General features: G+C 34.6%; 1 protein-coding gene and 1 long non-coding RNA gene across 2 annotated transcripts; one reads left to right on the forward strand and one right to left on the reverse strand.

The window, feature by feature from the left end:
- Window positions 1-146: 146 nt before the first annotated feature.
- Window positions 147-8,618, reverse strand: LOC139429689 (3'-5' RNA helicase YTHDC2-like). The gene is made up of 5 exons (XM_071195622.1): window positions 7,499-8,618; window positions 6,907-7,397; window positions 6,675-6,848; window positions 5,955-6,607; window positions 147-303 (listed from the first exon to the last, which is right to left on the reverse strand). Exons 1-5 carry the CDS (start codon window positions 8,616-8,618, stop codon window positions 147-149), a joined length of 2,595 nt encoding a protein of 864 aa, XP_071051723.1.
- On the forward strand, window positions 2,671-3,123 carry LOC139429644 (uncharacterized). Its single transcript, XR_011640203.1, has 2 exons — window positions 2,671-2,831; window positions 3,049-3,123. It is a non-coding gene; the product is annotated as an uncharacterized lncRNA (long non-coding RNA).
- Window positions 8,619-11,887: the final 3,269 nt, after the last annotated feature.

The raw sequence follows: 11,887 nt of genomic DNA on the forward strand, positions 1-11,887 counted from the left end.
CCACCCAAGTTCACATTTAAAGAATCATCGATTTCCATTATTGACGATTCCGGATCAAATCGCAAAGTTGAACCAGCGGTTAAAACAATCTAATTTTTAAATAGAAAAAGTTGTTTTAGTTCTATTTGGGTGTCTAATACCAATAATTAGCTTACAGTTAATGGAGTAACAGCAGTAACTCCTTTTAAATTGCACAAATTCCCAAGTTTTGACATTTCATCAAAAACAAACCATAATCCTGATGAGTATTCCATGGTTCCTCGAAGACACGAAGTCGAATGCATTAAAACCCTCTTTTCATTTCTATCAAATAATAATTTATTAAATTATTTAATTTATTATTTAATAGGCTCACTTTCATATGAAATGTACCACCCACTAAAATTTGAACTACAACTTTGAAACTTCGGTAAAATAATGCCTTATTATCAACTAAAAAACGATGAAAGTTTCCGCCGAAAAAACTCAACTTTCAATATTTTCTTCCTAGTACTGTAAGTTAATTTGATTGTCAAACTGCCAAGTAGACGCCTTGCAATGCTCCCAATGCGACGTCGGTCGTCGATTTTGGTATCAAAGAGGTGGGTCTCTTACTCCGAAATTGGGAGAAGGATGAATCGGGACCACACTACAGTTGCTCAGATATGGGTTTTATGATCAGAAGAAGGTATTCAGAGGCGCCGTCTTGCTGGAAGACCCGCCCGAAGAAACAACGAACGTGAAGACCGACTCCTTAGGCGGATGGCTACCAGGGATCGATTTTAAACAACAAGGTCAATTGCTGTGGATTGGACGAGAGCTTTGAAGGGACACTTGTCGATTTCAACTGTTTACAGAAGAATTTCTTCCTTTGGGCTTCATTCATACCGTCCTTACCATCGGCTTCCATTAACACCTCCCTATAAAGCAGCCAGACTTGCATGGTGTCAAAAACGGCAAGGGTGGGTTCATCAATTGGAATGACATCATCTTCAGTGATGAATCAAGGTTTTGTTTATGGATGAATGATAGTAGTAGAAGGATGCGACATCGAGGGGAAAAACGGCATTTGGAGTTCGTTCAAAGACGCCACACAGCCTTAACACCTGGGGTTATAGTTTGGGGGCTGATATGTGCTGGACGTGGGTGTTTGCCCACTACACCGTATATATACTATGAGCGTAACCGTATCGACACATGCAAAAAAATATTCTTTGTATGAATTATCATGAGACAATGTCCACTGGACCGTTCCGGCACCGACTAACGCCGTACCGTGCCATGCCCGACCCGACAGCAATTCCCAGGGAGGAATATTTTGCAGGTGCCGAAACGTTCGGTGCACGGCACGCACCGATGTGCATAGGCTGCCCAACCGCGTGGTTACGCAAACATCTGTTTTACTATTCCTTTCGCGCTAGAACACTGCAGCAGGTTCAGCAGGTTGTTAAATATGGTGGACGAAAAACTAATGAAATGTGTTCGTAAATACGAATTTTTATATAACTTTCAACATCCAAAATTGATATGGATACTCAAAGGAAAGAGAGAGCCTGGAAGGAAATTTGAAATGATGACATTCGAAAGTACTGAAAAATTTTCTTCATCATCAATTAAGTGTCTAAATAATGTCCAGTATTCTCCCTCAGCTTTTCGTTCTTTTAGAGCATCGTGAATCCAATACCGTCGTCGCTGTTTTTGCGTTACTTTAGCAAGACTGAGGACGCCATATATGGCAAGTGAGACTACTGATTTACTTTATACTGTGACTAAACGAGATCCGAACGGGGCATCTACAGTTTGCATACACGGGCATAATACGCGTGGCATACGGGCATATATATGACGCGTTCCTGTTATGGTCCTAGTATGGAACGGTGTAGTGGGCAAAGACCTTTACATGTCGTTACATCGACAACGTTCTGGAACCGGTGTTAGTACCTTTCATGAAGACGTTGCAGAATGCCACACAACAGGATAATGCAAGACCCCATACTGCTGTAGTTAAAAAGAAGGTTCCTGGAACAGGTTGGATTACAGATTTTGCCCTGGCCTGTAAGGTCATCGGAATTGTCGCCAATTGAACATGTCTGGGATATGATGGGTTGGCGACTAAGACAAGTACCCAGGCCTCCTGAGAATCTGGATGACCTTCGACACAATCTAGAGTTTGCATGGAACGAGATACCCGAGGAGAACATCGACCACTTAAGAGCGGAAATTCTTTTTATGGAAATCTTTTTTCCATAAAAAGTTGCCTGAACATCTTAAGAATGTGATAGGAAAATTTTAAGGCGAAATTCTAAGTACTTCCGTTAAAATAGCGTTTTTCCCTACTACTATACATATGAACCACGGGACTCACGCGTGATTAAAGTAACTCACGCATGATCACGTGATCAAAAAAATCGATTATTTTTATAGCAATATCTTGTTTAACCTCTTGATTCTATGAAGTTTTAATTTCAAATGATTTAAATTGTAAAAGTTATAAACCTTTAACAAGTACGTTATAGATAACAATCTACAAGTCTTCCCGGTTTTTATAACTCCGTCTCTTTACTTCTGTGGGAATAAAACGGGATTATCACTAAGAGCCACATTAAGGAACACACCTTTATTGCAAATTGTAGAGAAATAATAGGTTTAAAATAATTTTAGTTTCAACGAATTTAAATTCGATCGAAAAAATACGAAAAAAAGGAAAAGTTATAAATGGACGGATAACGACTTGGAGCGTAATAATATAATTTTTAATGGCCAAGTAGATGAAAATGATAACGATATAAGTGCTTTGGAGTTATTTTCACTTTTCTTTGATGATGAAATACTGGATCTAATAGTAATCGAAAGTAATGGTTATGCAAATCAGAAGAATCACCACCTAAGAATAGAGAAAACAGAAATAAAAGCATTTATACGTGTACTATTACTCAGTGGATACATGCAAGTACCAAGAAGGAGAATGTACTGGGAGTATGAAAGAGACAAAATGTCAAAATGTGTTGGTGTCTAAAGCAATAAGTCGAAATAATTTTGAATATATTATGTCCCATTTTCATCTTGCAGATACTACTAAAATAGAAGCAAGAGACAAATTCGCAAAGGTGAGGCCTTTATTCCAACATCTGAATAAAAATTTTTTAGAAAATAGTATATGCATTGCATTGATGAAGCCATGGTACCATACTTTGAAGTTGAGAGACACAGGCACCATTCGTGAAAACAGTATACCAGCTAATCCTCTGATGGATTCTAAAAAAATTAAGAAAGAGCCAAGGGGATGCTACGATTATAAAAATGTTGATGTCCAAAATATAATTGTTGTAAAATGGCATGACAATAGTATTGTCACTTTATGTTTAAATTCAGCAGGGGTGAATCCAATTCATTCTGCAAAAAGATTTTCTCGAAAAGAAAAGAAAATTATTCGGGTAACATTTAGTCAATTTATACAACGCCAATATGGGAGGTGTCGACAGATATGATCAAAATTTGAGCCTTTATCGTATATACCGTATTTTCTCGAATCTTATCCGCACTCGAATCTAATCCGCACCCCGATTTTAAAAATGCATAGTGGTAAAAAAATTTAGTTTGCGAATGTAATCCGCATCTTTCTTTGAGCAATTCGACAACACCAAAACGATGCGATGCTTGTTGTTAACCATAAATATAATTTTTTCCGTTGACTGACGCTGATGCACCTAAAGAAACCTTGCTTACGACGAGTTTTTATTAGACTAGACTTTAAATTTACCAAGCCAGAAAAAATTGGAAAATAAATATAATTTTAAAAATAAATAGTAATGCCTAGCACGAATTCCGTTCATATACTGCCCTAGTAGTAGCTCGAACGTGGTGTGTGCTTAATTAATAATTATACATATAATAGGGTAATTATAAAAAAATGTAGCAAAAATCTAAAAGGTTCTTCTATACAGCAAAGTTTAAAGAGATGTTATTAAGTTAGCGTTAAGGAAATCGAAAAGCTGGTACAATTTTTGCTGATAACGAGAGTAACGTTGCAGCTGTTGCGGAAAGACCAGGTAGCTATTGGAGACTGTGAGGCATCGTGCAAAAAATTTACCGGGCCAAAGAAGAGACGATTTCATGAAATTGACGAGGCAGTTTTCTAGTTCTCTCAAGAAAAACGAAAAGAGGGACTAAAGAATTTTTAATACTAGCTCCCAAAAGCGCCTAATGATTTTCAAGAAAATTTCAATTTGTCTCAAACTGTAAATGTCAACAAAATGGTAGTATATCTGGATATGCCACCCAACTACACACTGGAAAGAAGAGGTGTGTGGGAAATTTCTTTATAAACGAATGGTTGCGAAAAATTGCGCATCACATTGATGCTAGCAGTAACAAGTGATAGGGAAAAATTGCTGACATTACTACTATTGAGAAAAAAACCATTCTGAAATCTGAAAGACTTCCCGAATGAGGTCCTAGTTAGGGCACAACAAAAAGGATGGATAATTGAAAAGCTGATGATGGAATGATTAAGACAAGTATGGAGTCGTAGACCAGGAAGATTATTAAATAAGGATATTAATTAATCATAGATGATTGCCCTTGGTTTAGACTTCTTGTCACAATAATAATACCTGGTGGAATAACATCCATACTACAACCTGTGTATGTATATGTATATTAACAAACTCGAGAATTAACAAAACCGGGAGCAATTAAAGGAGCTTCTGAACTTGTTCAGTGAGTGTAGGCGACATGGAAAACGATCCCTGAAAACAATATTATAACATCATTTAAGAAGTTTTGTATAATCCGAAGATGACGTAATATGGGAAGAAAATGATACATAAAAATGTAAATATCGTTCTAAAACCCTTAATAAAGTGTTATTGTTATAATGTGATTTTATTTTACTATTTTCCAAATTGCAACTATACGACTGCGAATCTAATCCGCACCCGATTGTAATCCGCATTTGATTTTAGAGCACATAAAATTTGTAAAAAAGGTGCGGATTACATTCGAGAAAATACGGTATGTCAGAGAGAAAAAACAGTATTTTCCTCTTATAGCGCATTGTATTGACATGTCAGTCCACAACGCCTGGCAACTACATAGGAGAAGTGATGGAACACTTGATCAGCTAAAATTTAGAAGAAGAATTGCCACCACACTGCTATTGCAGAATAAAAAACAAACGACTTCAAGAGGACATATGTCACATAATGAAGATGTATATTCGTTTTGATCACAGGGACCACTACGTCATACCTCAAGATAAGCAGAACTATACTATATAATACGGCTTGAATTTTGTATTTTTCAAAATACATTTTTAATTTGTTTTACAAAATTTGTTTATTTATAGCTTAAACACTAACCTCTCAGAACATCTACTCATAAACAACCACCAAATTTGTATGGGCATATCTGGGTTAAGAGGTTTTACTGTATATCAATATTTTCTTAAAAAGTTTTAACATTATATTAAAACACCTGTATTTTTTAAATGCTTATTTTTTTTTTAACTTTTTTTTGGTTCACATAGAAGATGTTGGGAACAATTTAAAAGCATTCGCAAGTAATTCTAACCACTCTAGCGAATACTAGAATGTTTGAAACGGAACCGCTCACTCCGTAAGTTCCCCTATCTGATCACTATTTGCCGTTCGCCTATAAAAGTTTTAGAATATGTGAATACATATTTTTATAAAACAAAGCATCACTAAATAGTAGTGGGTATCAAACTTATTTTATCGCGTCTAAATGTACTTCCCCCCTTAATTGAGAGCATGGGTAGAGTTAATGCATGCATAGCCATGCGTGGAGATGCAACCTACTACTAGCTTTTTCTTGAAAAATGTTAATTTTTGTTTTTTTCAACTAAACTTTCATCGTTTCTTAGTTGATAAAAAAGCATTATTTTACCGAAATTTCAAAATTGTAGCCTAATTCTTAATGGGTGATGTATTTCATGTGAAAGTGAGTGTATATACCTTGAAACCACTTTATTGTGATGCGAAAACACAACATTCGGATATAACCCCGCACATAGCGCTGCTTTAACAATTGGCCAACTTCTATTAAATTGTACTAAATTCCTAATGCCACTGGAAACCGGCACCAAACCAGACTGCCTTAACAAGCTAACCAAATGGCATCTCGTCGCCGAAATCATATCCATACAACTCGGACTAACGTAATATTCGCGATAAAACTTCCTTTCCGTCTTAGTTAATTTCGCTTCCTGCCATTTTTGGTACACCATTAACAGGGCCATATGATCGCTGAACGTCCCGCAAGTTAACGATTTCTTTCGTTTCAGAGCTTCGACTTTTTCGGAACCTTTCGTTGGTAAAACGAAAGGATCTTTATGGGTCAAAGTAGCAACGACGGTTAAAACGGGATCGAGACATTTAAAAATTACCGAATAGATTAGCATTTTACCCAAATGGGGTTCGATACAGAGACGAAGTAAATGAGAACCAAGAACGGTTAGGCTTTCGTTAGAATCGAGAGCTCCAAGCGAAACTAAATCGTTTATCGCATTCACTATAACGTGAGTGTTTGGGGCTTCGAGGGCTTTTGAAAGAAAATCGGCTATTTTCATCCCGTGTGGGGCGAGTTGTTTGGTTTGGAGGCAAAGTTCCTTAAAATGTCAAAAAAATTAGATTAAGGAAAATCGGTTTGATTAAAAATTATAAAAAAAGGCTTACATGTAAAGGTACCGTGAGTATTTCCGGTATGGTATTTATTAAAAGCGACTCATAACGCGTCCTAGAAAATATATGATAACATTTTCCTGGAGCGCATCTTCCAGCTCTCCCGGCTCTTTGTTTTAAAGAAGCAATACTAATCCATGTAGTTTCCAAAGTAGATGTTCCATTCAACTTAAACCCCAAAAGAAAATAAATCAAGAAAAACTTATTTAATCAAAATTTTTCTCACCGAATCGTACGATTTCTGTTTAACCTTCCCAGTATCAATAACATGGGCAATATCATCAATGGTAATACTCGTTTCAGCAACATTCGTTGATAAAATCACTTTGCGTTGTTGCGATCGCTTGAAAACGTCGTGTTGCGCATTAACCATCATGCTTCCGTGTAATACGCAAATTTTGAGAAACTTTCCAACAGGAGATGCAGATAAAGCTTCAAGTTGAAGCATGATATCTTCGTAACCCGGAAGGAATACGAGAACCCCCATATTGTTTTTAATCTCAGTTTGATGGATATGTGTGATGATCGCAACGATTAAATCGTGGTCGATTATGTCTTCAAGAATCGTTTGATTGTACAGACTTAAAACGTCATTGTGAACTTGTCTCTTCATGTATTCGAAATATCGAATCAGGGTTACTACGCCGTTATGGCAGTTTTGTTCAGCCATATCGATTGCTGTGCAATTTTGTTGTGATTTTAATGATACATCAGCACCTAAACAATTTTTTTTTTAATATTCTTGTATATATAATTAATAATCAGTCTTTCTCACGGAAGTGAGAGTATAAATAAATGATATAAAAATAATTTTTTACCTAAATTTAGTAATTTTTCAACAAATTCAATATGACCATTAGCCGCAGCTGCCATCAAAAGCGTGTATCCTGCACCACTGTGCTGATGATTAACAGAAACTTCTTCGGATAAAATAAGATGTAAGACTTGAATGAAATTTTCTTCGTTAGGAATTGAAATGTAATGCAATAAAGCTTCATCCATTTCTCTTAATACATCTTGATCGACTACTACAACTTCATTAATTTTATTACTTTCGGCTATTTCATTGTTTTGTTTGCTATTTTTTTTCTGAATCAATTTCATCTGTTCAGACTCATAATTTAATTCAAGTAATATATTTTCGAGGAAGTAATGTTGTATGGGATATGTTCTTCCTTTGACTTCAACTTTAGCGACGTTCCCAAAGTAATTCTCGAATAATTCCACGTCCAACGTAGCCGACATTAATATTAAACGCAAATTCGGGAATTGTTTTATACATTCTCGAAGACTGATCAAAACGAAATCGGTAAATTTATCTCTTTCGTGGATTTCGTCGATTATTATGTAAGATACATTCTTCAAAACGGCGAATCCGCTCATTAATGTACGCAATAAAACGCCGGTTGTACAATAAATTAGTGAAGTTGTGGGTCCTAAGCAACAATCTAATTTTATTTGGTAACCACAAGTTTCGCCAACTCGTTCCCCTCTTTCAATTGAAACCCTTTCAGCTACAGCAACGGTGGAAATTCTCCTTGGTTGCGTGCAAATAATTCTACAAGGTTTATTAAGTGAATTTGAGTATTCCAAGAGGTATTGAGGAATCTGGGTGGTTTTTCCCGAACCGGTTTCTCCGGAAATAATCGTAACGGAATTCCTTTCAATCGTTTCCAAAATAAAATTTCTCATTTCAAAAACGGGAAGATTACTTCTAAAATCAGCAAATTCATACGAACTCGGGCCATTGACAAAAGGGGGATCCCCAAAGCATAAATTACCCTCACTTCCATTCGTAATAACAACCTGATGAAGGTCGTTAAACGTAGCAGTGGGCCCGTTACAGTTATTCATCACGAAATGCTTCAATTTACTCTTAGCGTCGTTACCAATTTTAAATTCAAATGTACCTTGATTTGAAGTTACGTTTTTAAACATTGTTAAGGTTCGATTCGGCTCTTTTCCTTTCGATTTTGATTTCAAACCCAAACGGCGGCACTTTTCGTGGATGTATTTCCGCTCAACGTTATTCAAATTCGGTTTGAATGTAAACTCGGTGACTCCGGGATCTGCACAGAAATCTCTGAAAATTATGTCGATTCCAATGCGAAAATCCTCGGTGTGCTCGTTCTGCAAGGACTGTCTGTTTATTTTATAGCCACGCACAAAATAAATCTAATAAACTTAAAAGTAAAGTTATTTTTACTTAACTTGTAGAGATTACAACATATATTTTCGGATGAAATACCCTAGTTTCTTAAGTTTTCGATGCATAGCACTACCTAGATAGACTGTATCAATAGACTGTCTGTCAAGTGATACAAAAACCTACAACGACTGAAATGTCTTTATTTACCGTCTGTCTACTGGCGTGGATCTAAATGTTAGCGGTTTTCTTTCAATGGACCCTTCAATCCGTAATTTACAACTCGACATTTAGCGAATTCGCACTAGTTTAAATGTTAATTAACATAACTGAACATCCAATTTCTATACAAAATTCTGAAGTAAATCCAATCTAACCTAATCCAGACCTAATCCAACCCGGAATTTACACCTACCACCTGCATCAAACCCAACCGGTACCCAACCCGACAATTCGGAAATTCACACCAGTTTAAATGTTAATTAAACTAACTCAAAATCTGATTTCGAATATAGTAAGTAAAAATTAAATCATTGTCTCAAATTTAATGAAAGAATTAACAACTTGTTAATATTAATTTAATAATATTTATAACGCATATTTTCGGATATAATACAACGACTAAAAGTCTTTATTTACCATACACCTGTTCGTGTGGACGGTTTTTTTTTGTCAACAAAACCAACCTAACCTGAAATTTATAACCCAAGGTTATTTCACCCGAAAATATATTAATTTTTTCAAAATTTATGTGTAACGGTGTTGCTTTGAAAATATATGGTTAGCATGGTTGATGAAGTCACAAAACGTGACGTCACATCAAAACTTTAAAGTGATTTTTTTACTTTTCCGCACTTTTTCTTTGTTTTGCCTTCAATTAAAAAGAATCGATTTTTATGCGACCGAGCGATTCTTGAAAAATGCCCATATTTTTATTCAAAGATAAATACGTCTAATTGATACGAATGTTAACACAGAATGAATTGTATATAAAATAAATACATATTTGTTATCTTGGAAACAAATAAAAATATATAATTTTCATAAGCAATAGACCCTAATGATTGAATTGAATAGATTGAACTCGTTCATCAATGCCGGCAATATTGACAGTAACGTCACAATGAACAACTGAATTAAAAAATACTAAAATGAAGTATATAAAACCCAAAACTACTCACAAATTTTCGATATAAGAAGAGAATTTTTAATAAGTTGTAAACATCTCCGCGGGGTAAACTTAACCTAAACTTAACACAAACACTAAACATCGGTGAGGTGACTGAATTGGAAGGCCAAGCGTCTGCGGTTTATATAGGGGTAGGATTGACGATGTAATACAGGGGAGTGGCTTAGAAATTAACATTGTTCTTTGTATGCTAAAACGTACACTTTTATAGCAGCGAAAATACTAGAATAAATTGTTGAAAAACTTGAATAATGTTCGATTAAGTGTAAAATTAGGTTCTATCATTATTTTACATTGAAAGTTGTTAATTACAACTTTGATACGAGATTTTGTATTGAAGTATCGATACGGGTCGTGTTAACAGTTTCTACATCCGCCCAAGGTTCGTAAAGCGCATTGTACAATACGCTTTACGGACCTTGCATCCGCCATGCTGTCGCCAGACAAACCGGAAACCCGCCCTCAGAAACTTCGAGTTGTTCTCATAAAAGGAAATAAAACCTACCCATATTTTCTATAAACTGCAAGAAATTATCAAAGTATTAATTCTGCCTCTTAATGTAAAGAACTACACTTATTATCTTTCTATAAAATATTACTATGAAATTTTAATAGTTATATTTAATTTTAATATCTGCGATGAATAAATGTGTTTATTCAAAATTGTAATAAATTGTTGACATTGATTTGTTGACATTTGTTGCATTGTTTATTCTTACTTTTACTTTCGTTTTAAACTAGGAGGATTGAATACAAAACTTAGATTTAGAATAAGAAATATCATTAAAAAATATCACTGGATATTTTTGGCGGTAAATTTAAATTCACGTTATTATTACATAAAACGAAATGTTCTACTTATTATTAACATTTATTTAGCATTTCGTCTATTTTAAACATACAAGTTAGGAGTGCGGGAAGTTACCCCCAATTTTTTGATTTTTAAATTTTTTATTGTTGTCCTAGATTGTTCTAGAGATGTTCTACATTGTTCCAAAGCGGCAAATTGAAAAAATAAAACTCCACGAGAAAACCGAAGAAACAGGTTTTTTGACTAGCCCCCCATTTTTGGAAAAGTGAAATTTTCTTTGTTGTTCTGGGTTGTTCTAGTTGTTCTAGTTATTGTTCTAGAAAATCAAAATTGTGGGATACAGCATTACGAAGTTATAACTAAAAATAGGTTTGGCCGCTGAAATGTCTGGTTGATTGCTGTGACCATAGCTTTTCTATCAATTCCATATTACAAATATATACCTATTATAGCTAACACAATCTGGAACAGCTATTATTTTCACTAGAACAACTCTCTAAAGGGCACTTTACTCTTTGAAAATTAAAGTTTTTCGAAGTTTTAATAAGAATTAAAAAACATAGAACAATCAGAAATAACTCAAACTTTGCCGATTCAAATTGTTCTAGATGTGTTTTGCGTTCAACACGAACATTAATTTTGCAAAATCACATATTTTTTGTTGCTCTAAATTGTTCTTGTTGTTCTAGGTACTTAAAATGTTTATTTAATCACTGCGGTTTTAGTTCTTTTGAAGTTTCATATAATAATACTTTTAAAATACTAAAAAAATATAGAATAATCTGACCATCATAATTATCTAAAAATCACAAGTTTCACCTTTCTCTTTAAACTTATAATAGTAAAACAAAAGATGCGATTTAAAGTGTATTTATTTTGTATAAACTAATAAATTAATAAATAAACTAAACTAAGAAATAAAACAATAACTATTCGATCAGTATTACTATATTAGTACAATAATTTATTTTAAAGTAAACTATAACTAAATAAACTAAATTATGTAAATAAACTAATATCATGGAATAATACGGTTACATCACTTTGCTCAATTATAAACA

The sequence above is a fragment of the Onthophagus taurus genome, chromosome 4, assembly GCF_036711975.1.
Source record: "Onthophagus taurus isolate NC chromosome 4, IU_Otau_3.0, whole genome shotgun sequence".
Taxonomy (NCBI): Eukaryota; Metazoa; Arthropoda; class Insecta; order Coleoptera; family Scarabaeidae; genus Onthophagus; species Onthophagus taurus.

What these genes read in the sequence shown, in the direction of transcription:
- LOC139429689 (XM_071195622.1), bottom strand. Translation starts at nt 8,618, where the DNA reads ATGTTTAAAAACGTAACTTCAAATCAAGGTACATTTGAATTTAAAATT. An exon ending in AACAGAAATCGTACGATTCG is followed by an intron (nt 6,849 to 6,906) that starts GTGAGAAAAATT and finishes TTGGGGTTTAAG; the next exon opens with TTGAATGGAACATCTACTTT. An exon ending in TACTCACGGTACCTTTACAT is followed by an intron (nt 6,608 to 6,674) that starts GTAAGCCTTTTT and finishes TGACATTTTAAG; the next exon opens with GAACTTTGCCTCCAAACCAA.